At 39.8% G+C, this 23,442-nt stretch overlaps 2 protein-coding genes across 3 annotated transcripts in view; one reads left to right on the top strand and one right to left on the bottom strand.

The window, feature by feature from the left end:
• Positions 1 to 8,994, bottom strand: part of LOC129186151 (protein polybromo-1-like) — a 29,842-nt gene extending 20,848 nt beyond the window's left edge. Inside the window, exons 1-7 of one of the 2 annotated variants that reach the window (XM_054784117.1) lie at positions 7,890 to 8,994; positions 6,724 to 6,873; positions 6,529 to 6,626; positions 4,394 to 4,541; positions 4,105 to 4,254; positions 2,037 to 2,153; positions 1,883 to 1,951 (exon numbers count right to left, since the gene is read on the bottom strand). In XM_054784117.1, coding sequence (XP_054640092.1) covers positions 1,883 to 1,951; positions 2,037 to 2,153; positions 4,105 to 4,254; positions 4,394 to 4,541; positions 6,529 to 6,626; positions 6,724 to 6,873; positions 7,890 to 7,958 — 801 coding nt within the window. In that variant the 5' untranslated portion in view covers positions 7,959 to 8,994. The remainder of the gene's footprint in view (positions 1 to 1,882; positions 1,952 to 2,036; positions 2,154 to 4,104; positions 4,255 to 4,393; positions 4,542 to 6,528; positions 6,627 to 6,723; positions 6,874 to 7,889) is intronic. The other variant, XM_054784118.1, reaches the window with a different exon arrangement.
• A 1,795-nt stretch (positions 8,995 to 10,789) lies between these two features.
• On the top strand, positions 10,790 to 20,318 carry wdr77 (WD repeat domain 77). The gene is made up of 10 exons (XM_054783651.1): positions 10,790 to 10,892; positions 14,644 to 14,829; positions 14,891 to 15,032; positions 15,100 to 15,149; positions 18,646 to 18,716; positions 18,794 to 18,851; positions 18,931 to 18,996; positions 19,103 to 19,211; positions 19,280 to 19,348; positions 19,432 to 20,318. Exons 1-10 carry the CDS (start codon positions 10,808 to 10,810, stop codon positions 19,574 to 19,576), a joined length of 981 nt encoding a protein of 326 aa, XP_054639626.1. The 5' UTR covers positions 10,790 to 10,807; the 3' UTR covers positions 19,577 to 20,318.
• Positions 20,319 to 23,442: the final 3,124 nt, after the last annotated feature.

Below are 23,442 nucleotides of genomic sequence, written 5' to 3'. Positions count from 1 at the left end.
TATTAGGAGAATAAAGTCATCACATTACGAGAAAACAAGTAGCATTTTTTACGAGTAAAGTGGAAATATTACAAAAAATAGTTGCAATTTAACAAGAATGAAGTTGAAATAGTAGGAAAATAAAGACAGAATACTACAAGAAAAAAAGTCACAATTTTATAAGAATAAAGTTGAAATATTAGGAAAATAAAGTGTTAATACTACGAGCAAAAAAAGTTTAAATTTTAAAAAATAAAGTTGAACTATTATGAGGGCAAAGTCATAATATTCCGAGAAAAAAAGTTTCATTTTTACGAGAACAAAGTTGAACTATTACGAGAAAAAAAGTCACAATTTTACGAGAATAAAGTTGAAATAGTGGGAGAATAAAGTCAGAATATTACGAGGAAAAGTCGCAATTTTACAAGAATAAAGTTGAAATATTAGGAAAATAAAGTCATAATATTACGAGAAAACAAGTTGCATTTTTTTACGAGAATAAGGTCGAAATATTACGAAAAAAAGTCGCAATTTAACGAGAATAAAGTTGAAATAGTAGGGAAATAAAGTCATAATATTCCGAGAAAATAAAAAGCAAATTTTTTTGAGAATAAAGCCAACTTATTACAAGAAAAAAAGTCTGCATTTTACAAGAATAAAGTTGAAATACTGGGAAAATAAAGTGATAATATTACGAGCAAAAAAACTTACAATTTTACAAGATAAAAGTTGAACTATTATGAAAAAAGTCAAAATTTTACGAGAATAAAGTTGAAATATTAGGAGAATAAAGTCACAACATTACGAGAAAAAAAAGCAAATTTTTACGAGCATAAAGCCAACTTATTACGAGAAAAAAAGTCTGTATTTTACAAGAATAAAGTTGAAATATTAAGAGGGCAAAGGGCATAATATTATGAGAAAAAAAGTTTCATTTTTACGAGAACAAAGTTGAACTATTACGAGAAAAAAAAGTTAAAATTTTACGAGAATAAAGTTTAAATATTAGGAGAATAAAGTCAGAATATTACAAGGAAAAGTCGCAATTTTACAAGAATAACGTTGAAATATTAGGAAAATAAAGTCAGAATATTACGAGAAAACAAGTTGCATTTTTACAAGAATAAAGTTGAAATATTACGAGAAAAAAAGTTACAATTTTACGAGAATAAAGTTTAAATTGTAGGAAAATAAAGTCATAACATTACGACAAAAAAAGCAAATTTTTAAAAGAATAAAGCTGAAATGTTCCGAGAAAAAAAGTTGGTATTTTACAAGAATATAGTTCAAATATTAGGAGGGCAAAGTAATAATATTACGAGAAAAAAAGTTGTATTTTTACGAGAATAAAGTTGAAATATTACGAGAAAAAAAGTCGCAATTTTACAAGAATAAAGTTGAAATATTAGGAAAATAAAGTCATAATATAATGAAAAAAAAGTCGCACTTTTACCACAATAAAGTTGAAATATTGTGAGAATAAAGTCATAATATTTTAAAACAAAAGTCGTAATTCTATGAGAATAAAGTTGACATATTAGGAGAATCAGGGAGAGAAGGAAAACAAACACGCATGCACATGTCAATATATCGAGTGATGATTGTTTGTTTTGATTGTTTGTTTTTACTTATCGTGCGGTTAATTAAGTTTGTTTGATTTAGTTTTATTGATTATGGTAACAGGCCTACCGGTCACACAGGGAGTGAACCACCTGAATTAGGTGGTCCGGTACCCCATATTCCCAGAGTACTTCCCACAGGATACCCTGCCGAGAGTGCCAGGACCAAAACCACGGTGCTCCTGGCGGCTCCTCCTGTCCAGATCCCCTCAACAGACCTCTACCAGGAATGCTGAGGAGTGTGGCATGATACTTCCATGCAGCTACAGGGGGAAGTGGAATACCTGAATCTTTTGGGCGATGAGTTTCAGATCTATGGGTTCCTTGATGATTGCATAATAATCTGGATATTGCTACAAGAAACCAGGGAAAGCGCACATTAAATATGACATCAAAGTCATTCATCCCGTCTTGCATGACAATGTGAATACTCTGTACCGCCTTAGAGGGCAGCCTCTGGAAGAGCTCGCTGACCAGGCGGCCCGAGGGCTCGGCATACGTCACCAGGGCATCCAGGAGCTGCTCCAGGACGTCTCTCAAGCAGGTCGGCGTGCTCTGTTAGTATGAAAGAAGTCACAGATTCATACAAAAAAATACAAGAATCTATCAATCAATACCTTTTATCAGGGGTGTCCAAACTTTTTCCAATGAAAGGACGCAACTTTGATATTTTGTAAAGATATGCTGAGAAGTTAGAAGCATTTCAAGAAAAAACTGCATCTCAGCTTTAGAATACACTGGAGATGAAAAAGTGTATTATTAGTATGAACTTTGCTCTTTTGCCCCATTTTTGCTGTTGTTGTTTTTGTCCAAACATTTCTACTTTCTTTTTGAATAATTTCTTTGTATAATTTTCTTTTCGGATTATCAGGATTTTATTCCCATAATATAATGACAAAAATAAATATTGTTAAAAATGACTTAAATAAAAGTGTAAACAAATACTACAAATAAACAAAAATAAAAATGTAAAATGACAAATGTGTAAAAACATAATAAAACTAAAAAAGAATAAATACACATTTAAAATGACAAATAAAAGTGTACAAAAAATAATACAACTAAAAATGGCTGAAATAAAAGTGTAAACAAATACTACAAATAAAGAAAAATAAAAATGACTTAAATGAAAGTGTAAAAAAATAATAAATACAAATTTTAAATAAAATAAAATAAAACAAATAAAAGTGTAAAACTATCATAAAAGTAAAAATGACTGAAATTAAAAGTCTAAAAAAATATTAAACTAAAAATTACTTCAATAAAAATATAAAAACACAATACATAAACATGTAAAATGACAAATAAAAATGTAAAAAAAAAAGGCTTCAATAAAAATGTACGGTAATATAAATGCAAATTTAAAATGACAAATAAAAGTATAAAACTATAATAAAACTAAAAATGACTGGAATAAAAGTCTAAAAATATAATAAAAATAAAAATGACTTAAATAAAAGTGGGTCGCAAATTAATGACCATTAGAAAACGTGTGTCCCTGGTTGAGACCATTTGAGAACCCCGCTGTGAATATTTGTGGCGCCCCCTATGGGTTGTAGCCAAAACGCTTTTTCTAACGCAGGCCACATAGTGTAAAATGAAACCATGCAAGGGCCACTTTGATATTTTCTAAATATGCTAAGAAGGAATACACATAAAAAAGAAAATCTCATCTTTGGAATAAACTGTAGGTGAAAAAGTGCATTATTAGTAAAAACTTTGCTCTTTTTATCCCATTTTTTGTTGTTGATTTTTCCAAACATTTCAACTTTCTTCTTGAATAATCTTTATCAAATTTCTTCTCGTAATATTGTGACTTTATTCCCACAATATTTGAACTTTATTCTTGTCATATTATGACTTTTTCCCCAACCCAATTTTCCAAAAATTACAACTTTATTCATTGTTTTGCTTGTTTCTCATAATATTACGACTTTTTAAAAAAACAACATATTTTTTCTTTAATATTTCAAGTCTAAGCGACTATGATATTATTTGTCCTAATAATATTACAAGCTTATTCTCATAAAATTGCTATTTTTTCTCGTTAGAATACGACCTTTTTATATTGATATTATGACTTTATAATTGTAAAACTACAGTTTTTTTTCATTTCATTTCACTTCTTCCCCAACCTAATTTTCCAAAAATGACAACTTTATTCGTTGTTTTGTTTGTTTTTCATAATAATACGACTTTATAAAAATAACGTCTTTCTTTAATATTTCAAGTTTGTGCGACTAAAAGGACATTCATTTTTAATTCTGGTCAAACTACAACTTTTTTCTCTCATTATTCTGACTTTATTCTTGTAAAATTACATATTTTTGCTTTTTTTGTGTTAGTTTTCATGTTAAATTCTATTTTTAGAATGTGCAGCGGGCCAATAAAAAAAACAGCTGTGGGCTGCCCCCAGGCCGCACTTTGGACACCCTTGCCTTATATCGAGACTTGACTTGCAGCCGCTACTAATTCCTCTGGACCAAGATGGCGACGGTTGCATCACCTCATCCTCCGTAGATCCACTGGGGTTGTCTTGTGCATCGTAGCCATCTTCATCTTCCTCGTCATCCTCCCCCGGCTGAACAAATTCGTTCTTGGTACGTTGGTAAAGGTCCCACAGTTTGCAGGCCGCCCGGAACTCAGGACTGTCGGACTGCACGCAAGCGGAAAAAAAGATGTGGCGCGACATGAGCAAAAGTATTGGGACGCCTGGCCATGACAGCTCCGGGAAGCGGAAGAGCTCACGGACGAGCCTGTACATCCTCCGCAGAGTATTGATGACGGGCTGTCACCTTGTAATATGTCCTCGCGTTGTTAAACAAGAGCTGAAAGTCGCCGGTGAGCTGCTCCACGTCGTCATATTCCTCCATCTTTAACTTCTGCTGGATCTTCATCATGTCGATAGGCTGAGACACCACGTGGTAATAGTCTGGCTGGTTCCTGGAGAGGGAAAGTTCCAAGCAGGGTCCAACAATTCGAGCAACGACAAGTCTAAGCAGGAGAGACAGGCTTATTGGGAGGCTAATGAGAGCGCTACACTGTCTAGTTATCACTGCCCCTTTACAGGAGCAGAGATCCCTTCACATGTTCAAAGATACCATCTTTATCCTTCACGATGGCCGCGCCGCTTGAGCGGCTTGGAGCGGGCATGCCATGTTGATCAGCATCCCCGCATTTCATTTCACATTCCTTTTCTTTGACTTAAAACAATCGAAAGAGTGTCCCTCATGCTTGGGAGCTTTAATGATGGGAACTAAAAAGAACAAAACCGACGTTGTCCTTCCTCAGTGTGGCGACGTTTAGGAATGGAATATTTTCCACTCTAACTTGCTTACCTACCGCAGAGTTGCAAAAATACAGTCGCAATTTTACGAGAATAATAAAAATAATATTATTATTCTCGTTATTATAATAGGCCGCATAGTGGTCTAGTGGTTACACAGTAACAGTCAGGAGATCGGGAAGATCTGGGTTCGATTCTCCCTTGGGCATTTCTGTGTGGAGTTTGCATGTTCTCCCCATGCGTGTGTGGGTTTTCTCCAGGTACTCCAGTTTCCTCCCACATCCAAAAACATGCATGTTAGGTTAATTGGCGACTCTAAATTGTTTATAGGTAATGTCGCCCGAAGTCAGCTGGGATAGGCTCCAGCATGCCCCCGTGACCCTAATGAGGAGAAGCGATATAGAAAATGGATGATGGATAAAAATAATAAAAAATAATAATAAAATAAATTATATGAGAATAAGGTTGAAATATTAGGAGAATGAAGTCATAGTACGAGAAAAAAGCCGCAATTTTATGAGAATACTGTAAAGTCATAATACTGTATTACGAGAAAAAAGTCGCAGTTTTATGCAAATGAAGTTGAAATATTATGAAAATAAAGTCAAAATTACGAGAAAAAAAGTCAACATTTTTAGGGACTAACATTGAAATGTTAGGAGAATAAAGTCATAAAATTACAAGAAAAAGTCGCAATTTTACTAGAATAGTCATAATATACAAGAAAAAACTTGTGTGTGTGTGCGTGTGTGTGCACACAGGTACAAATGACAGGGTGCAACCTTTCCAAGTGAAAGGTCTTCTGAGTGTGGTAGATAAGCACGTTGGCGTACTTTGTCTAAAATAAAACACTCGCTTACCCATGCTGTGCTGGTGTAACGTCACATCAGCTGTTAGGAATGGAATATTTTTCCAGTGGAAAAAATTCCATTGCTAACAATTGAGGTGACCTTGGAATATTTTACATTCTGTGTTAGAGTGGAATATATTCCATTCCTAACAGTTGAGGGGATATTGGAATATTTTCCACTCTACCACAGAGTGGAAAATATTCCATTCCACAAACACAGTTTGTAGATATATATATGTAGGCCTGTCACAATAACCAATTTTGCTGGGTGATAAATGTCTACAAATTACTGCCGATAAACGATATAATTGGCAATGTTATTTTGAGAGCATTTTTTTCATGAATGTAATGATAATACATGGGATGAAAATGTGAGTACTGAATGCAGAACGCCAATGCGGAAAACAAAACTGGCTGTCGGCCATACCACGTCAAAACAACACAGCAAACACTGTCCTCTCTGCAGGGAGCCATCCTCCTGCACCCACTCACACAGTCAGGACAGTGGGCAATCATAAAACTCTTTACACAGGTCGCTACAGTATCCTTGAGCAAGTTAAAGGATCTGCTCCTATGAAAGCGACAGTAACAACTAAACAGTTTTGCTCTCTTTTTTTGATGACGGTTTCATTTAATTGTTGTATTTGGTGTTTTTATTACTGTGTTTTATGTCCTTCATTTGTCGATTGAGGTTTGAGTTCCAACTTGCAGTACGTGCAACCCAACAACCACCCGTATAAACAATTCAGGGAAGTGCGTACGCAACCACAAAACGTGGTGAAACTTGTGCTTACCTTCGTTTCGGGGCTCTGATGAAGAGCTCACACAGCATCCTCCCTTGGTCGTCCTTGTAGTCTCTGACTGTGTTGTACAGTTCGTGGCACACGGCGATCTGCAAGGCGACAATTTCAAAAGTCACTTGCACAACGTGGCGCAAATGCAGGCTGGGACATCGTTCTGACGGCACGTGAGGAAATGGCGACAATTACAGGGTCCACGGTCGGAATGTTTGACGTCCTTCTCCGCTTTCTGCCACTTGACGACACGAGCGAGGAAGCCTGGCTGTCGTCAAAATCTCCTCCACTCACGCTGCTCGAGGGGGATGTCGCCCTTCTCCTTTTCAAGGCCATGACGCACCCCTGAAATCAAGAGCTAGAAAGGTAACTCATTTCATATACTGTACAGTCGTCCCTCACTATATCAGTTTTTCAGAAATTAATTAACAAAAAAAAATCACTGTTTTGTGGTACAATATGGTCGATTACAAGTACAAGTCAAAACATATGTAAATACAAGTGATATGTAGCATTCTGGTCACTAGGCGGCAGTAACGACACAAAACATTGACACATTAGCTTACATGACATTACCCTAACACTGCATGCAATCATGACGGCAGCCATGGCATGCCCCACATGATAGAGTGAAAAAGGGTTCTCCCATTGCGTGTGGAAGTGGTAAGTTTTTAGCTTCTTAGGTTTAGAAGAAATACATTCGAGGCTAACTGGTTAGCTCGCTAGCTTGCCAGTAGTGATGTAAATCAATGGTTCGGGATACACGGGTTAAGATACGACTAAAAAAACGACATATTTTAAAAACGCAAAGATTTGATACGATGATTCGATGCAGTGTACAAGCGATGTGATTCGTTTTGATACGATTCAATGGTTACATGTGTTGATGTAGACATTAATCTTGCATTATAAAATAAGTATTTTCAAACATCATGTCCCCAAGCATGCTGCAAGGCAGAGGTCCCCAACCACCGGGCCATGGGAGACGTTCAGGTGCAATGGTAACAAAAAAATGCTTAAAAAATGTAAATTATTTGTAAATAACTACATCAAATTTTATGTAAATGGATATCAATTTTGGTAATATGGCCCATTATGTAAAAAAAAAAAAAAATATATATATATATATATATATATATATATATATATATATATATATATACACAGTTAGAAATCACAGAGTTTTTGCATGTTTAAATGGTTTGTTGGGAGCGGCAACTTGTCCACTTTGTTTGACGGTCCTTGAACGCACCACCTAACTTTCTCCCACGCTGCACAGATTTACGTCCATTCTTCTCTTCAGTCATGCTAAGCTATGGAGCATGCGTGACAGTCGTTTCATCGGCCGCCCAGGCGCTCACGTTGTTTAAGAGACGGGCTGTCAACCGGGTGCTCGTTTGCGATACCTGGTGCACGTCTCTACAATCCATTCATCTAAGGATTCATAGCTGATTCCCATCGATCCAGGAGGCTCGTCAAATCGGAAATCCGGTCACATCGGTTTATCGTTCACAACCCTACTTGTTGCCAGCTTGTTAGCTCACTAGCTAGTGCCATCTCGAGTCCCTGCAGCATAGGAGATGCGCAACGTGTTGTAAACAATGAATAATAGGAGTATAAAGGTGACTATAGGGGTGTTATTTCATGTCTACAGGGCTCTAATAATGTTAAAAAGCATATTTGGAAAGTCATAAACAGGTTTTCTATGCTCTAACGACAAAAATATTCAATTTATTAACATTGAATCCTATGTCGCGGTCGGGTCTGGTCCCAATTAACCGCTATAAACAAGTACGACTGTAAGTCAAATGAGTCGTACAGGACGCTGTCTCTGTGCCCATAAATTAATTTACAACAACAACAATCAACTACCAGTCTATGTGGGTAACTACCACTAAGCGCTACCACAAACACTTTCAGCTGTTATTCACAAAGCGCCTGCAAGGCATGCTGGGTACTCCAATAGCAACTACAATACAGCGAAATGTAGGATTATTCGATATATATGATATGAGATAGAAACGATCTAGTGTGGCCTAGGATAGAGATTTAATGCATTTTGATGATGCAGTCCAGCCGTTTTCTGCAAAATTTGATGACATTATAAGGAGTTGAAGGTCAACATGTCCTTTAAGATGGCACAAGTACGGAGGCTGATAGGGGTAAACCTGCAAAAATGATTAAAAAACCCCAGAAACACCACAAAATAAATGCAACGGGACAATCCTGCAAATGTCAAAAACGCACACAAACACCAAAAACAAAGTGCATGAGAGAAATGCTGCAAAGTCACAGAACAAAACGGGTGACCTGAGGGGATGTCCACTTGGGTCTCATTCTAGCGGTAACATTACGCTGCCGGAACCGCAACGCTTTCCTCTCATTCCAGGGCGCCCTGTCCTTCACAAAAAAATAGAACTCCCTGGGACGCTTGCCAGCTATCTCCGCCACTCCAGGTTCGGGAATCTGAATCCGACTCCCTTTCAATCGGCCGGGGGCGACGTAGGCCATCACCCCGGCCTTCTGGTGGTCGGTGGCTCTCCCTGCTCTATACTCCGCGGCAGCACAGAGGCTGCTTAGAGCAGGTGTCCGACTACAGTGCACCTTGCCCGGCCATGGCAGGTGGCTCCCCCGTGGCGTGAGTTCCGTGGCAGCACAATAAAATATTAAAGCCAAGCGTTGAACAAAGACATGAAGAAAAACCTACCTTTTTATTTCCCTTCTTCAAAAGTCAGCCAACTTCCTTTTGGGCATCCGGCTCATGTCCGTAAAGACCAATCATCCTTCAGGTGTGGCTCCCCTGGTAGTCTGGCTAACTTCCGTTTTCTTCCATCAACTTGCAGCATTTCTCTCATGCAGTTGTTTTCCGCTGTTAGTGAGCGTTTTCCGCAGTTTCAGCAGATTTCCCAGTTGGATTTGTTTAATGGTGCGTGCGTTTGCCCCCGTCGGCCACCGTACATAAGCTTATCAAAACAACAAATATTAGTACGCGTTACTTTTTTTATGCCCGTCTACCACATTAGGGTTAAAAAAATAAAGGACTGTGATGAATTAGCCTGTTATGCTGTAGCATACAGGGGCAGCTCACGAACAGTTAACAAGTCGCACAGTGACAATGTTCACGTGTGCACTAAAATAATATGACTAAAAACAGCCTCAAACACACACACAGACTAACGGAGCTTTCACCCTCGGCCTAGCGTGATGTACCGCGGCTGTCCGCACACCTGATTGCCCGCTCTTGCCTGCGCGCTGCTCGGCTCCCTGAACGCGATGACAGCTAACGTTCGCAAACAGAACGAGTCAGAAATACCTAAAATGCCAAAGGCGAGACAAAGGCGCCACTGTGATAGTTGACGTCACACGCAGCCACCGTGAACTGCATCGACAATATCTTTTCTTTTTGGTGTTGTTGTTGTTGTTGTTGAGCAACGTGTTTCAGTTTGACTAGTGAATATGTTTACCTTTAGCGGCAACAGAGCCAAGGAATCTTGACCATGAAGACAAACCAATCACTCATCGATTTTCCACGCACGGGCAGGATTGTGAAACTTGCCACAAACGCCGCCGATTAAACTTCCGCTAATGGTTTTACCTTTCAGAATAAAAATGTGCATTTACACCCAGCGTACTCGTGGAGAATACGGCAATTTCCAGGGACTACACAGTCTCTCATTTGTTCTTGTAATATGAACCATTTTGATGTAATCGCCATTCAACATATAGCATTCCTATGGATGATCAATTTCACAAGCCAAACGTAAGAGCCCTTCCATTTCCTGTTAAATGACCTGAACTTTACAGTGGACTAAAAATCTAACGCAGCATCGTCGCCACGATCAAACCGGGCTGGGTATTCATAAAACAAAACAATTTAACTCTAAATCTGTAGATTCTGGATGTCTATCGCGAAATTTCTACTTTTGCTAACGTGTGGGTTAAAAACGTCTTACATGCGTTGACCAGAAGATGGAAGTATTGCAACACCAACGAAGAAGAAGGAAGAGGCGGGGGAGGAGGAAGCGAAACCACAGAAGAAGAACACGCTGGGTCCACTGTCCTCGTGTGTTGCTCATAACTTAAATCAATCTTACAACAACAGCAGCTGAATCGTTGTGTATTCTTTTGTGGCAAAACAGGTGTCATTGTAGGGTTTTTGCAGGGATTGTAATTGTTAATTCAACAAAAATAGTAAGGATTCTTAGCTTTAAGGTTAGAATCACCGAGCAGGGCAATTGAGGTGTGTGTTTGTCGGCTGTAAGCTGCAGCGGAGACCACCATGATCAAGGAGAATCGTTGGAATATACCCCCCAATGCCCCCGCATGCATGGAGAAGCATCTGTGCGCGGCGCAGTACCGAGCAGGTAAGGGTTGGCGCAACCTGTGCTAACGTGCTCGTGCACCAAATATAACTGAGATTGATATATAGCCTTTAAAATGTGGTTTCCTTGCAAAATGCTCAATAAAAGAAAAAACGCTGCCTCCGAACCACAATGCCAAGAAAGAAAACAAGCTGAGGCTCGTGGTTAATGCATCACAGCATATCGCCATTTCAAAAAAGTATAATTTCACAAGAAAACAACAGCAAAAGTTGAAAAAATCAACAGTAATTTTACAAGAATTAAGTCAAAGTAATTAGACAAAAAAAGCTGTCATTTGACGAGAATAAAGTAGCATAAACTTGAAATATTAAAGAAAGATGTTATTTTTTAAAAAAAAGTATGAATATTATGAGAAACAAAACAATAAAGTTGCAATCTTTGGAAAATAAGGATGGGGAAAAATTATATTAATATTATTTTATGGATATGAGGGAAGATACTTTAAGGTCATTTTGGTAGCATAGAGATAGAAAACACCAGTAGCAACAGTAATTTTACGAAGTCAAAATACTAAGAAAAAAAAAGTTGTAATCTAACAAGAAAAAGTCATAATTTTAGTACCGTAGTTGAAATATTAAAGAAAAAAGACGTTATTGGCGTTATTAAGTTGTAATATCTGAAAAACAACAGAACAAAGTTGTAAGTTTTGGAAAATTAGGTTACAGAAAAAGTTCTAATGTGACGAGAATAAAGTAGTTGGAAAGTAAAAAAAACTGAAGAAATGGAGGGAAAAAAACAGCTGGAATTTTAATTACCGTATTTTCACGACCATAAAGCGCACCGTATTAAAAGACGCAGTCTCAGTTACAGGTGCTGTTTTTATATTTAACACATACACAAGGCACCGTATTATAGGGCGCAGGTATGCACGCTAAAACATACCGTGTCGCTCAGAAGTCAGTGAGGAAGCGACAACGCTTTCTTTCTTTAGAGAAATTAAGAGCAGAACTCTCATTCAGTTTATCAAACCAACTTGAAATCAGGAAGGTCATCACTCAACACAACAGTCTCAGTCATGGTGCACAACTAAAAACATCACACAGCAACGCAAAAACAGACAAGACACTACCGCTACTTTTACAGAACAATAACTAACAACTATGTAGCTCAAACATGTAACTTTAAGAGCATTTGCACCAAAACACTACCGCAAAGCACGCTGGGGAACAGGAAGTGCTCCCCAGCGACGCTACAATATGCTAGCAGGCATGCTATTGTATGTTTTTAAAAAGCCAGCGAGAGCAAAACTGAGTTGGGTTGTACTTTATTGAAGTATTTAACAATGTACTCATGTTATTTTTTATCAATCCTCATCCACAAATCCATCAAAGTCCTCATCTTCTGGATCCCAAATGAAGAGCGGGGCAAGTTCTCCATCAAACACGCCAGGTTCCCTGTCGTCATTGTCAGTCAGTCTCGTTGCCGCGCGGCGCCTCAGAAATGATGCTGGCTTTTGTGAAAGCTCGAACAGTGCATCAGACACGTTAGCCCAAGCATCCACAATCCATTAGTGAAGCTGTGTTCGCTAGCTGTCATTCATCGCTCCCACGCCGCTCGGAATTTCACTTTAAACGCCATGTTTACATCCATTCACAAATAGTGGCGAAACTCGCATGGCACTGCCTCCCAGTGTTAGTGAAGCTGTGTTCGCTAGCTGTCATCTATCGCTCCCACGCCGCTCGCAACTTCAATTTAAATGCCGTGCTTACACCGATGTCCAGCGGTTGGGGCCTCCCGGAATGATGTTAAGCTCCAAGTTCATTTGCTGCACTTGTGACGCGTGTGAAAAAAACATCCGGTCTCTTTCCGTACACGTCACTCAGCCATTTTCTCGTCGTTCTTCCAGCCCCTTTGATTGGTCCGGGTGGAAACTTTTCTTCCTCTTAAAAACCACCACAGGTAGCAGTTTCTGTCCATTACCAAAGCAACCAAGCACAACAGTAAAAGCCGACTTCTCGTGCCCCGTTGTGTGTGTGATGTGGAAAGTGAGCGGCACGTCGTCCATGTTGATGATGTAGCTGGGTAGTAGTTGTCTGAAATGTTTTTACTGCAGTAGGAGCGAAAGATGGCCAGCTTTCCTTGTAATCCGCCGGATGTTGCTGCGCCACGGTAGTCCTTGCCGGGATGGATAGATGGCGCCATTTCATAAAATATACTTATATAACTACTGGGGCGCGCCTTCAGCGTCCTCAGTCACGTCCGCCTTTCCTTTCCTCTATACAAGCAGCGTGTCAGCAGGAGACGCTCCCAGTCGAGCGGAGCGCTCATAAAAGTCACACAGCAACACTTACACATTTTGGAACTCGGTACACACATATGGCGCTCCGCATTATAAGGCGCTCCGCCCATTTTGGACAAAATTTAAGACTTTTAAGTGCGCCTTATGGTCGTGAAAATACAAAATACAGTAGTGAGAAAATTGCTATTGTAAAAGAATAAACTTTTAATATTGTGAGGAAAAATAATGTCATTATAGCAGCATAGAGTGGAAATATTGGAGAAAAATGTTATTATATTTAGTATAATTAGTAATATTATGAGAAACAAACAAAATAAGGTTGTAATTTCTGGAAAATTAGGCTGGGAAAAAAGTTATAATATTATCAGAATAAAGTCAAAATATTATGGGAATGAAGTCATAATATTACCAAAAGTAGTTGGATGAAAATTATTTAAGAATAAAGTAGAAGTATTTTGAAAATTTAAAAAAAACCAGCAAAAATGGGGATAAAAAGAGCAAAGAGTGAAGTTGCAATTAATAATATGCTTTTTCACCTTTGATGACAAAGCTAAGATGCAGTTTTTTCTTGAAATCAGTATATATTATTTCTTAGGTTATCTACATGTGTTGCTTTACAAAAAAATCAAAGTGGCAAAGTTGCATCCTTTCATGTTTTGCTATGTGGCCCTCCCTGGAAAACGTTTGGACACCCCAGCCATAAACAGTAGAGTGGAACCTGATTATCTTGACGCCCCTCAGATGTTGCCATAGCTGGAATTGAATCTAGCCATCGCTAGGCCTGTCACGATAACACATTTTGCTGGTTGATAATTGTGCTACAAATTATCGTCGATAATTGATATTATTGACAACATTTTGTGTAATTCACGCTTGAACCACTAGTTGGTACTCTATATAATGTACCTTAGCTTTGATGTCCTTCAACACGTCTTCTTTCACTTGGTTATACAGTTCAGGAATTGCTGTTTGTGAGGTGCACGTTCTCCCAGGCAATTTGTACTGTCTGTCAAACATTTGCAACATTTTCCGAAATGTTGGATTTTCAACCCTATTGAATGGTTGCGTTCCTTTTGCAATGTGCTGAGTGACACTGGCTGTGAGCGCGCACCATTTTGTGCTGTTTGTATTTACATTGCCGCCCAAACGCCTCAGTAAGAACAAGACGGGACGAAGGCTCTGCTGCACACCCAGCGGTAGTTTTTTTTTTCCCGGTGGGGAAAACTCAAAAGCATGGTTGTGTTTTTTTTTTATTGTCTGTTTTTTTCTCGGCCTAGCTAGCCATTGCTGCATTTACTTGTGACTTTGGCTGGAGACAAAAAGCAAAAGGGCGATGATAAAGGAATATTTATGCGATGTTTAGATTATTGCAGTGACGGGAGGTTTGTACATGCGCAAAACTTTCTTCCGGTGGCTGACAACCGAAACAAGTTGCAACGCTGTCACACGCCATTCAGGTAATTCCATTTAAGGTTGTCCGTACTTTGCTGTCAGATGGCACCTTGTTGCTGGGTTCCTCCAGCCTGACCGGCAGGAGCTGGCAGGGCTCCGTGTGGATCTACACCAACCCCGAGCAGGCCCCCAACGAGGGCTTCTGCAAAGCCGGCGTGCAGACGGAGGCGGGGGTCACGGATGTCAAGTGGGTGTCCGAAAAGGGAGTGGTGGTGGCGTCGGATTCGGGTAAGAACTTGTCGTGTGAATCGGTTGGAGAATGCTGAGCTGACCTGCGGTGGTTCCTCAGGTGCCTTGGAGCTGTGGGAGCTGTCGGAGGACGAGCGCCTCCTGGTGAGCCGCTTCACCAAGCACGAGCACGATCACATCGTCAGCACGGTGAGCCCCCTGGCGGCAGCAAACAGCGTCGTCACCGGGAGCACGGACTGCAGGTGAGACTGGCCTACTTGACGATAAAAGCGTGTCCTCTCGCCTCACCTTTGCTTCTCTGTGCTGCAGAATTAAAGTGTGGGACCTCAGCCAAGAGACGGTTGTCACTACGTACAGCGGTAAGGAAAGAACCCCGCTTCTTCTTGGCCGGTGGTGGGAAATGCGTCTCTTTTTACAGAACCGGCTCCCAAAAAAGAATCGATTCTTTTGGCTTCCAAACGTTTTTTGTTTTTTTTTGTTGCTTGGGTTGATGCCTCACCAAAATATGGGTAACATGCATTTCTGATGCAAAAATCTAATGATATCAAATGTTTATATGCCTTTTGTTTACATCAGGGGGGTCCAAACCTTTCCCAGCGAGGGTCACATAGTGAAAAATGAAAAAAAAAATCAAAATATTTAAACTTTCTTCTTAAAAAAATCTTCAGTTGACTTATTAGTAATATTATGACTTTAGTCCCATTAATTGTAACTTTTTACGCAACCTAATTTTCCAAAAATGACAACATTATTGTGTTTGTTTCTCATAATATATATTACTTTTATTTATTTTACTTTTTCTTTAATATTTCAACTCTGCTCCTAAAATGACATTATTTTACTCATAATAAGAGTTTATTCTTGTTAAATTGCAACTTTTGTCTCATTAGAATGACTTTTTGTTTTAATATTGACTTGTTCTCCTAAAATTTGTGTTTTTTTGTTGTTGTTTTTCCCACCTCATTCTTGTAAATTTTCTTCTTGTAATGATTGTATTGCTTATTGTTGTACCATTATGTTTTACGCTACTTAATTTTTACGAAAATTACAACTTTGAAAGAAAAATACCATTTTTATTTTAATATTTGAAGTCTATGCTCCTGAAATGACATCAGCTCCCCTCATGTTTCTTTATTTTTGTAAAATTACGACTTTTCTAACTTCTTTTCAACTTTCTTTTTGTAAATTTTCTTTTTGTAATTCAGATTGTGTCACCCTAATATTTTGACTTAATCATTGGAATCATTTTTCACCCCAACCTAATTTTTGGAAAATTACAACTTTATTCATTGTTTTGTTTTTCATATTACACATTTTTTTAAAGTCTCTTTAATATTTAAAGTTTATTCTGCTAAAATTACGTTATTTTTTTATTCTTGTGAAATTACTTTTTTCTCTCAGTATTGATATACTTTACTTTTGGAAAATGACTAGATTTTTCATTTTTGCTGTGTTTTTTTTTTTTTTTTTTTTTTTTTTTTAGTTATTTAGGTTTTTGTTTTTTTTTTAGTTTTCTATTTCAACTTTTCCTCTTCATAATCATGACTTTATTCCCATAATATTTTGACTGTGTTCTCGTAACATATTTTTTCCCGCAACTCCGTTTTCTAAAAATGACAACTTCAAAAATAACATTTTTTTCTTTAATATTACAGCTACTAAAATTACATTTTTCCTCATAATATTACAACAAAAATTATGGCTTTGTCTTTTTTGAAATGATGTTTTTCTCTAAATATTCAGACTTTGGATTTGTAAGTTTTTGCTGTTTTTTTGTAGTTTTCTTGTTAATTTTTAGAATGTGCTGCGGTTCAAGAAGAAAAAAAAACAAAACTGCCACAGACCGCAAATGACCCCCGGGCCGCACTTTGGACCCCACAGATAAAACAACCATTTTTTCATGGGCTGGACTCCACAAAATGTAAAACCTTTTCTATGTACACAAGAGGCGGGTTTCTCACAAATATTGTTTCCTGATCTGTCGCAATGTGTTAATGAGCATTCATAGTTCCCCAAGCTCCCAGGCGTGGCGTATCTTGAGGCTGATTAGACAGCATGGTCACTGCACAGACTGGCCACTCCCAAAAAACTGCAGTATTCAAGCACTCCTCCAACCTTAAAATGTCATCAAGCGCATTTGGAAATCTTATAATTTTGCATTTTTAGTAGAGGTCCACGATAATAATCAGAATTATGACGTCATACTGTTAAATCTGATAACATTAAAAATGGCTCCAATAACGAATCGAGCGCACAAAAAAATCTTATCAGCCACCTAAAACGCCAGCGCCGCTGCGTTTGAGAAGTGCAAAAGGTTTGCCAGAGACCTCCATGGCCTCACAGCGGCTGCTCGGCCATGCCCGAATATACAGTGGTGTGATAAAGTGTTTGCCCCCTTCTTGATTTTTTTTTGGTTTTTTTTGGCATGTTTGTCACACTTAAATGTTTCAGATGATCAAACAAATGTAAATATTAGTCAATGACAACACAACTGAACACAAAATGCAGTTTTTAAATGAAACTTTTTATTATTAAGAGCGAATAAAAAAATCTAAACCTACATACCAACAGTAAAATACAGTGGTGGTAGTGTGATGGTCTGGGGTCATTTCTAAAACTTTGGGACGCCATTATCCACAAATGGTCAAAACATGGAACAGTTTTGGAGTGGCCGGCCAACCAAAATGACCCCAAGAGTGAAGCAACGACTCATCCAAGAGGTCACAAAAGACCCCACAACATCCAAAGAACTGCCAGCCTCACTTGCCTCAGTTAAGGTCAGTGTTCATGACTCCACCGTAAGAAAGACACTGGGCAAAAACGGCCTGCATGGCAGAGCTCCAATACTAAAACCACTGCTGAACAAAATTAATTATCAATTTTGCTTGACAAGACAAAAGTTACATCTGACATAAAGGCGCGTTTCAGAAAAAGAACATCATAGCAACAGTAAAATATGGTGGTGGTAGTGTGATGGTCTGGGGCTGTTTTGCTGCTTCAGGACCTGGAAGACTTGCTGTGATAAATGGAAGCATGAATTGTGCTGAAGGAGAATCTGTTGGTGACCTCAAGCTGAAAGCAACTTGGGTTGTGCAGCAGGACAATGATCCAAAACACACCAGCAAGTCCACCTCTGAATGGCTGAAGACTTTGGAGTGGCCTAGTCCAAGTCCTGACCTGAATCCTATTGAGATGCTGTGGCATGACCTTAAAAAGGCGCTTCATGCTGGAAAAGCCTCCAATGTGGCTGAATGACAACAATTCTGCTAAGATGAATGGGCCAAAATTCCTCCCCAGCGCTGTAAGAGACTCATTGCAAGTTATCACAAACGCTTGATTGCAGTTGTTGCTGCTAAGGGGGGCCCAACCACTTATTAGCTTTAGGGGGCCATCACTTTTTCACACAGGGCCATGTAGCTTTGGATTGTTTTTCTCCCTTAATAATAAAAAGTTTCATTTAAAAACTGCATTTTGTGTTGAGTTGTGTTGTCATTGACTAATATTTACATTTGTTTGATGATCTGAAACATTTTAAGTGTGACAAACGTGCAAACAAAACAAATCAGGAAGGGGGCAAACACTTGACACCACTGTACACCTTGCTGGGCCACGCCAGGTGTCTCCCTCCCCTCCCCTCTATATGCTGGTTCTCCTGATAGTAGTGATGTCGTAGTACTAATGTCATGAAATATAAATTAAGATTTTAAAAAGTTGTTCTAATATTGGTCTCGAGAAGCAGAGTTATCTGTATCGGTTTGATAAAGATATCGTGCATCTCTAATTTTGAGTTGTATTTTCCTTTAAAAATCACATTTGTGGTTGTTTGAAATGCTTTGCTTGCGTGTCATCCTGTAGCGCACACACAAGCGGTGACGTGTGTGGCCGGCAGTCCAACAGAAGAGTCTCTCTTCATCTCCTGCGGTCAGGTAAGACGCGGATCCCCACTGGTGCAACAAAGGGATGTGGTGGCGTCGTCCTCATGCTGTCTTGTGTTGCCTCTCAGGATGGCCGAGTGCTGATGTGGGACGTACGCAAGCCCAATAAACCAGCTACCCGAATAGGTGAGCAACGTTCAAGGAATCTGTCAACCACTGTGTGGCTTGAAGGTTGATGTTATGTTTTCCGTCCTTGTCGATGTAGAAGCACCCGGCTGCGTGCCCACCACGGCGTCCTGGCACCCCCACCACAGAAGCACCATTGCTTTCGGTAAAGCCCCGATACATCAGTCACATTCCCCCCCCCCCCCCCCCCCCCCCCCCCCCCCCCCCCCCCCCCCCCCCCCCATCTGAAAACCACATTCCTTGTGCCTCAGGTGACGAACTGGGCAAAGTGACGGTCGAGGATTTCCTGTCGACAGAGCCGCCTCGTGTGGAGAGCGTCCACCGGCGGCGAGTTACCGCGCTGGCCTTTTCTACGCACAGGTAACGCTCACGCAGATGCCAGAATCTGCTCCTTGCCTACAGTTCAACTTGCTTTCTTGTCATCGCAGCGCCCCCTTGCTGGCCTCCATCAGCGAGGATTGTTCCCTCGCCGTTTTGAACTCGGACCTGCAGGAAATGTGAGTTTAAAAAAACCAACAAAAAAAACACCCTCTTCTTTGAGATGCTCATATATAAATATATTCCCTGTTTTTTTGTGTAGATTTAGAGATCGGCGCCACCAGGACTTTGTCAAGGGCGTGTGCTGGCTCCAGGGTGGCGCCAATAAACTCACCACTGTGGGCTGGGATCACCTCGTGCTGCACCACACGGTGGATCCACCAGGGGGCGCTCCCACCTCGTGTTAACGCAACAGGCTTGCTGCACAGGTGCATCCCGATGCATGAGCACATCGTGCAAAAGTTAGGCTCTCTAGACCATTTGCTGATTGGTTTTTGACAATTTTTCACTTTTTTTTGTTTTTTACTATCATAAGTTCTTACAAAATATGGCCCTGAAATATTTCAGTGTGTGTAGCGAATCTAAGAGTTGAACAACTGAAATAATCCAACTTTTCAAAGCTATTGTCATTTATTGGGAAGCACCTGTGATGAACATTCCTACGTAGCAGCCGTCCACTCGCATGCTCGCTCCATCTACGTTTGGTTTGGAGTGTAAATGTCAAATCAGCACTTGTCTTGCAGCGTGCCAGATGCAGCAACGTAAAACATGTTCCCCCCCACCCTTTCTGAGTGACTGCTCCTCTGTATTTATTCTTTTGTATCACCCGGCCAATAAGACACCCGAGTGCATCACGTCATGGTTTTCCAACATCAAAACACCTTTTATTTTTTATAGCTGTAATAAAGGAACTTTCTGTAGCAATGCCACGTCCTTTGAGTGCGTTTTTACCCATTTACACAAACTACTACGTTAAAAAGGCTATTTGGGCCTTCTGAATATTTTTAGTCGCGGAAATAAGTTTCCTGCATAGGGTGGCTGGAGGGTGAGGAGCTCGGTCATCCGGGAGGGGCTCAGAGTAGAGCTGCTAATCCAGTCGGGGTGGCTCGGGCATCTAGTCCGGATGCCTCCCGGACGCCTCCTGGTGTGGTGTTCCGGGCATGCCCAGCCCGGAGAAGGCCCCAGAGCAGACCTAGGACACGCTTATGTCTCACAGCTGGCCTGGGAAGGCCTTAGTGTCCTCCCAGTGGAACTCAAAGAGGTGGCTGGAGACCGGGAACTTCCCTACTGAGACTTCTGCCCCCGCGATCCGGACTCGGATAAGTTTGGTTTGGTTTGGTTTGGTTTAGTTTATTTGAACATGAAGGTTACAATGGAATACATCTCATGAATCTTTTTTTTTTCACAGTTCTACAAAAGTAATTGGAAGAAAACGGATGGATGGATGGAATATTTTTAGGGCTGCGTCCACACTGCAGGGTGCGATGCCCAAAGCCTCCACGATGTGACGACGTCGCACGCGTTTACGGAAGTAAAGATGGCTGCAGTCTGCGCTGTGCGCTCCGTACCGGAAACGCGACGGGTTCTGCGCATGTGCGAGACTTCCTTCTTGCGACGTCGCGTGCTGTGGTAGTTAAAGGGCTGTCAAAGCGGAAGTTTCCTTCAGCGGCAGTTTTTTTGGACGCGTGATTAACATTTTGGTGGTAACCTGTTTGACCCTCAGCCCACACCATAGTTTGAGGAAAAGCGGGGGTGACTGGAGCAACAAGCGGGAGCAAATATTGAGCAGAAATGGAGTAAATTTATCTTCAAAGCTCTGTCAGATGGCCCCTGCAACAAGACCAAAGTTATTTGTATGTACTGTCACTGTGATTTCATTTGTCACGAGAAGTTACTGGAGCACTGCAGGTATTTTTTATTGTCATTTATGCAGTGGTACTTTTTGCATACGAGCGTCCCAACTACTGTTTTTGGGGAGGGGGGGTTTAGCCGTGAGCCGTCTCTTTGCAAATTTTTTTTTTTGACCTGCAAGCTAAAATTTGGGTTATGAGCTGCTGTTTACTGGCAAGCATAGCCCAGGACAGCTACTGTATCTGGGGGCTCGTGTCAATGGACGTAAATAGCATTAGCAGCTTGCTAGCTAGTCACTGGGAAAGAGTTTGAACACATCAGTAAAACACACGTGCATTATTGCCATCTGATGTGTCTTCTTTATGAATACAGAGCCACCATCCACCAGTACCAGCCTGGACTTTGTTTTCCCCAGAGAGGTGCACCATACAGATATGCACATTAGCACTCAATATGGTCATCAAATCTTACCTTTATGCATTCCCACATTGTACCAGCATTTTGGGCCCAAATATGAGGTGAAAGAAAAAGGGTCAAAGTTAGATGTGTTCAAGGACTGTCAAACAAGTGGCACCAAACGCCGCTCACATTCAACATGCAAAAAGCGTGGGATTCCTAACTATATTACTTTTTGAATAAAATAATGGCCCATATTTCCAAAAAGGATGTCCATTTACAAAAAGGTTGATGTAGTTATTGTAGTTGCGAATCAAAAAGACTTACGTCCCTACTTATTATAAACTTATTTCTATCTGTGATTACGTGCGATTAATTATGAGTTAACTATGGACATGTGATTAATGGTGATTAATTCTTGATTGACAGCCCTAGGTAATTTAAGTGTGAATTATAAATGGTCAATAACCATACTTCATTTATGTATTCTATTGGGGGCTTATTTCATGACTTATAGTAGTAAAAGACTTCGTACGGGGATGTTTCTATATCTTTATTCACAAAGATTGTGGTACGTAAACTCTTACGCAAAGCACGCAGATGCGCTGCAGACTTAAGCGTAAGACGGACTATTCAAACCACATTGGAAGGGGAAAAATAAAATCTGAGATTTCCAGAGTAAAGTCGGAAATTGTCCAAGACCAAAGGCCAATTAAGTCCCCCGTTTTCATAGCTGTCTCAGGCAATGCCTGTTACGACAGAGTATTAAAATTGGTTTGGTTTGGTTTAGTTTATTTGAACATGAAGGTTCCAATGGAATACATCTCATGAATCATCCTTTCACAGTTCCACATGTCCAAAAGGAGTAGGAAGAAGCAGAGCTTATTTAATCCTAACCCCCATCCATTTCACATCTAGTACAGTACATGTTCTTCACTTCCTGCGTTCCATGTCGTGTTTTCTATAATAAGAGTAATAATAAATAACAGTAAAAGACAAAAATAGCTATATGTATATATATATATATATATATATATATATATAAAATATATAAATAAAAAAAAAAAACAAGCCTGACAGAACATCATTGTGATGGTCAAGACTCTTCTGCCTTGTATTTAGCAAACACCAACTGCTTGTATTGTTGTTTGAATGTGCTCATCTCTGTACTTTGTTTGAGTTCCTTACTCAATCCGTTCCATAGTTTAATTCCACACACGGAAATGCTGTGGGTTTTCAGCGTAGTTCTCGCATATAAATGTTTTAAGTTTAATTTTCCTCCAAGATCATATTTCTCCTCTCTGATTGAACTAATAAAATAATCTGAGATTTTGAGAATAAAATAATAAATTTACGAGAAAAAACGTGGAACTTTATGTTACGGGCATTGCCTGCGACAGCTATGAGAAGGGGGGGACTTATGTGACTGTTAGTGGCACGTGGAGGAGGCGGGGTAAGGAAGGCGGAAGTGAGAAGGGCTAGCTAGACATGCTAATCTCAATGCTAAATGCTCGACTGCTGTGTTTTGCTGCCACGTTATAAATAAACGTTTGCCTGAAGCGAGAGCAAAGTTTCCTTCCTTCCTGAAGAGCTGTGCTCTGTTGTCCCTCTGACACGTATCACACCTAATATAACCACTTTATTTCTCATAAATTTACGACTTTTTTTTCTTGTAAATTTTTTACTTTATTCTTGAAATCTCAGATTTTTTTTTTTTATTTATGGAACCAAGAAAAGACGGCTTATAATTGATCCACTTGCACTACGGATGTGACAAAGATAATGTCATGATAATGTTAACATTCTTTTTAGATGTAAAACGCAACTTAACCCAAACACGACTGATATCACAGTCCTCCAGAACCCGTGTGTAACCCGAGGAACACCTGTTCTGTATTCACCTTCGGTGCACTGCTTTTAGCATCTTTAATGCACAAGGGATCAATGGTGAGCTGGTGATCCATTTCACTATTCAGGGATGGGAGGTGTCAGTGGTGGACCACTACAATTACTTGGGAGTCCACAT

This window comes from Dunckerocampus dactyliophorus, chromosome 8, assembly GCF_027744805.1.
Source record: "Dunckerocampus dactyliophorus isolate RoL2022-P2 chromosome 8, RoL_Ddac_1.1, whole genome shotgun sequence".
NCBI classification, from domain to species: domain Eukaryota; kingdom Metazoa; phylum Chordata; class Actinopteri; order Syngnathiformes; family Syngnathidae; genus Dunckerocampus; species Dunckerocampus dactyliophorus.
Note: the sequence above shows the minus strand (reverse complement) of the source record. Positions and strands in the feature narration are given on the sequence as shown.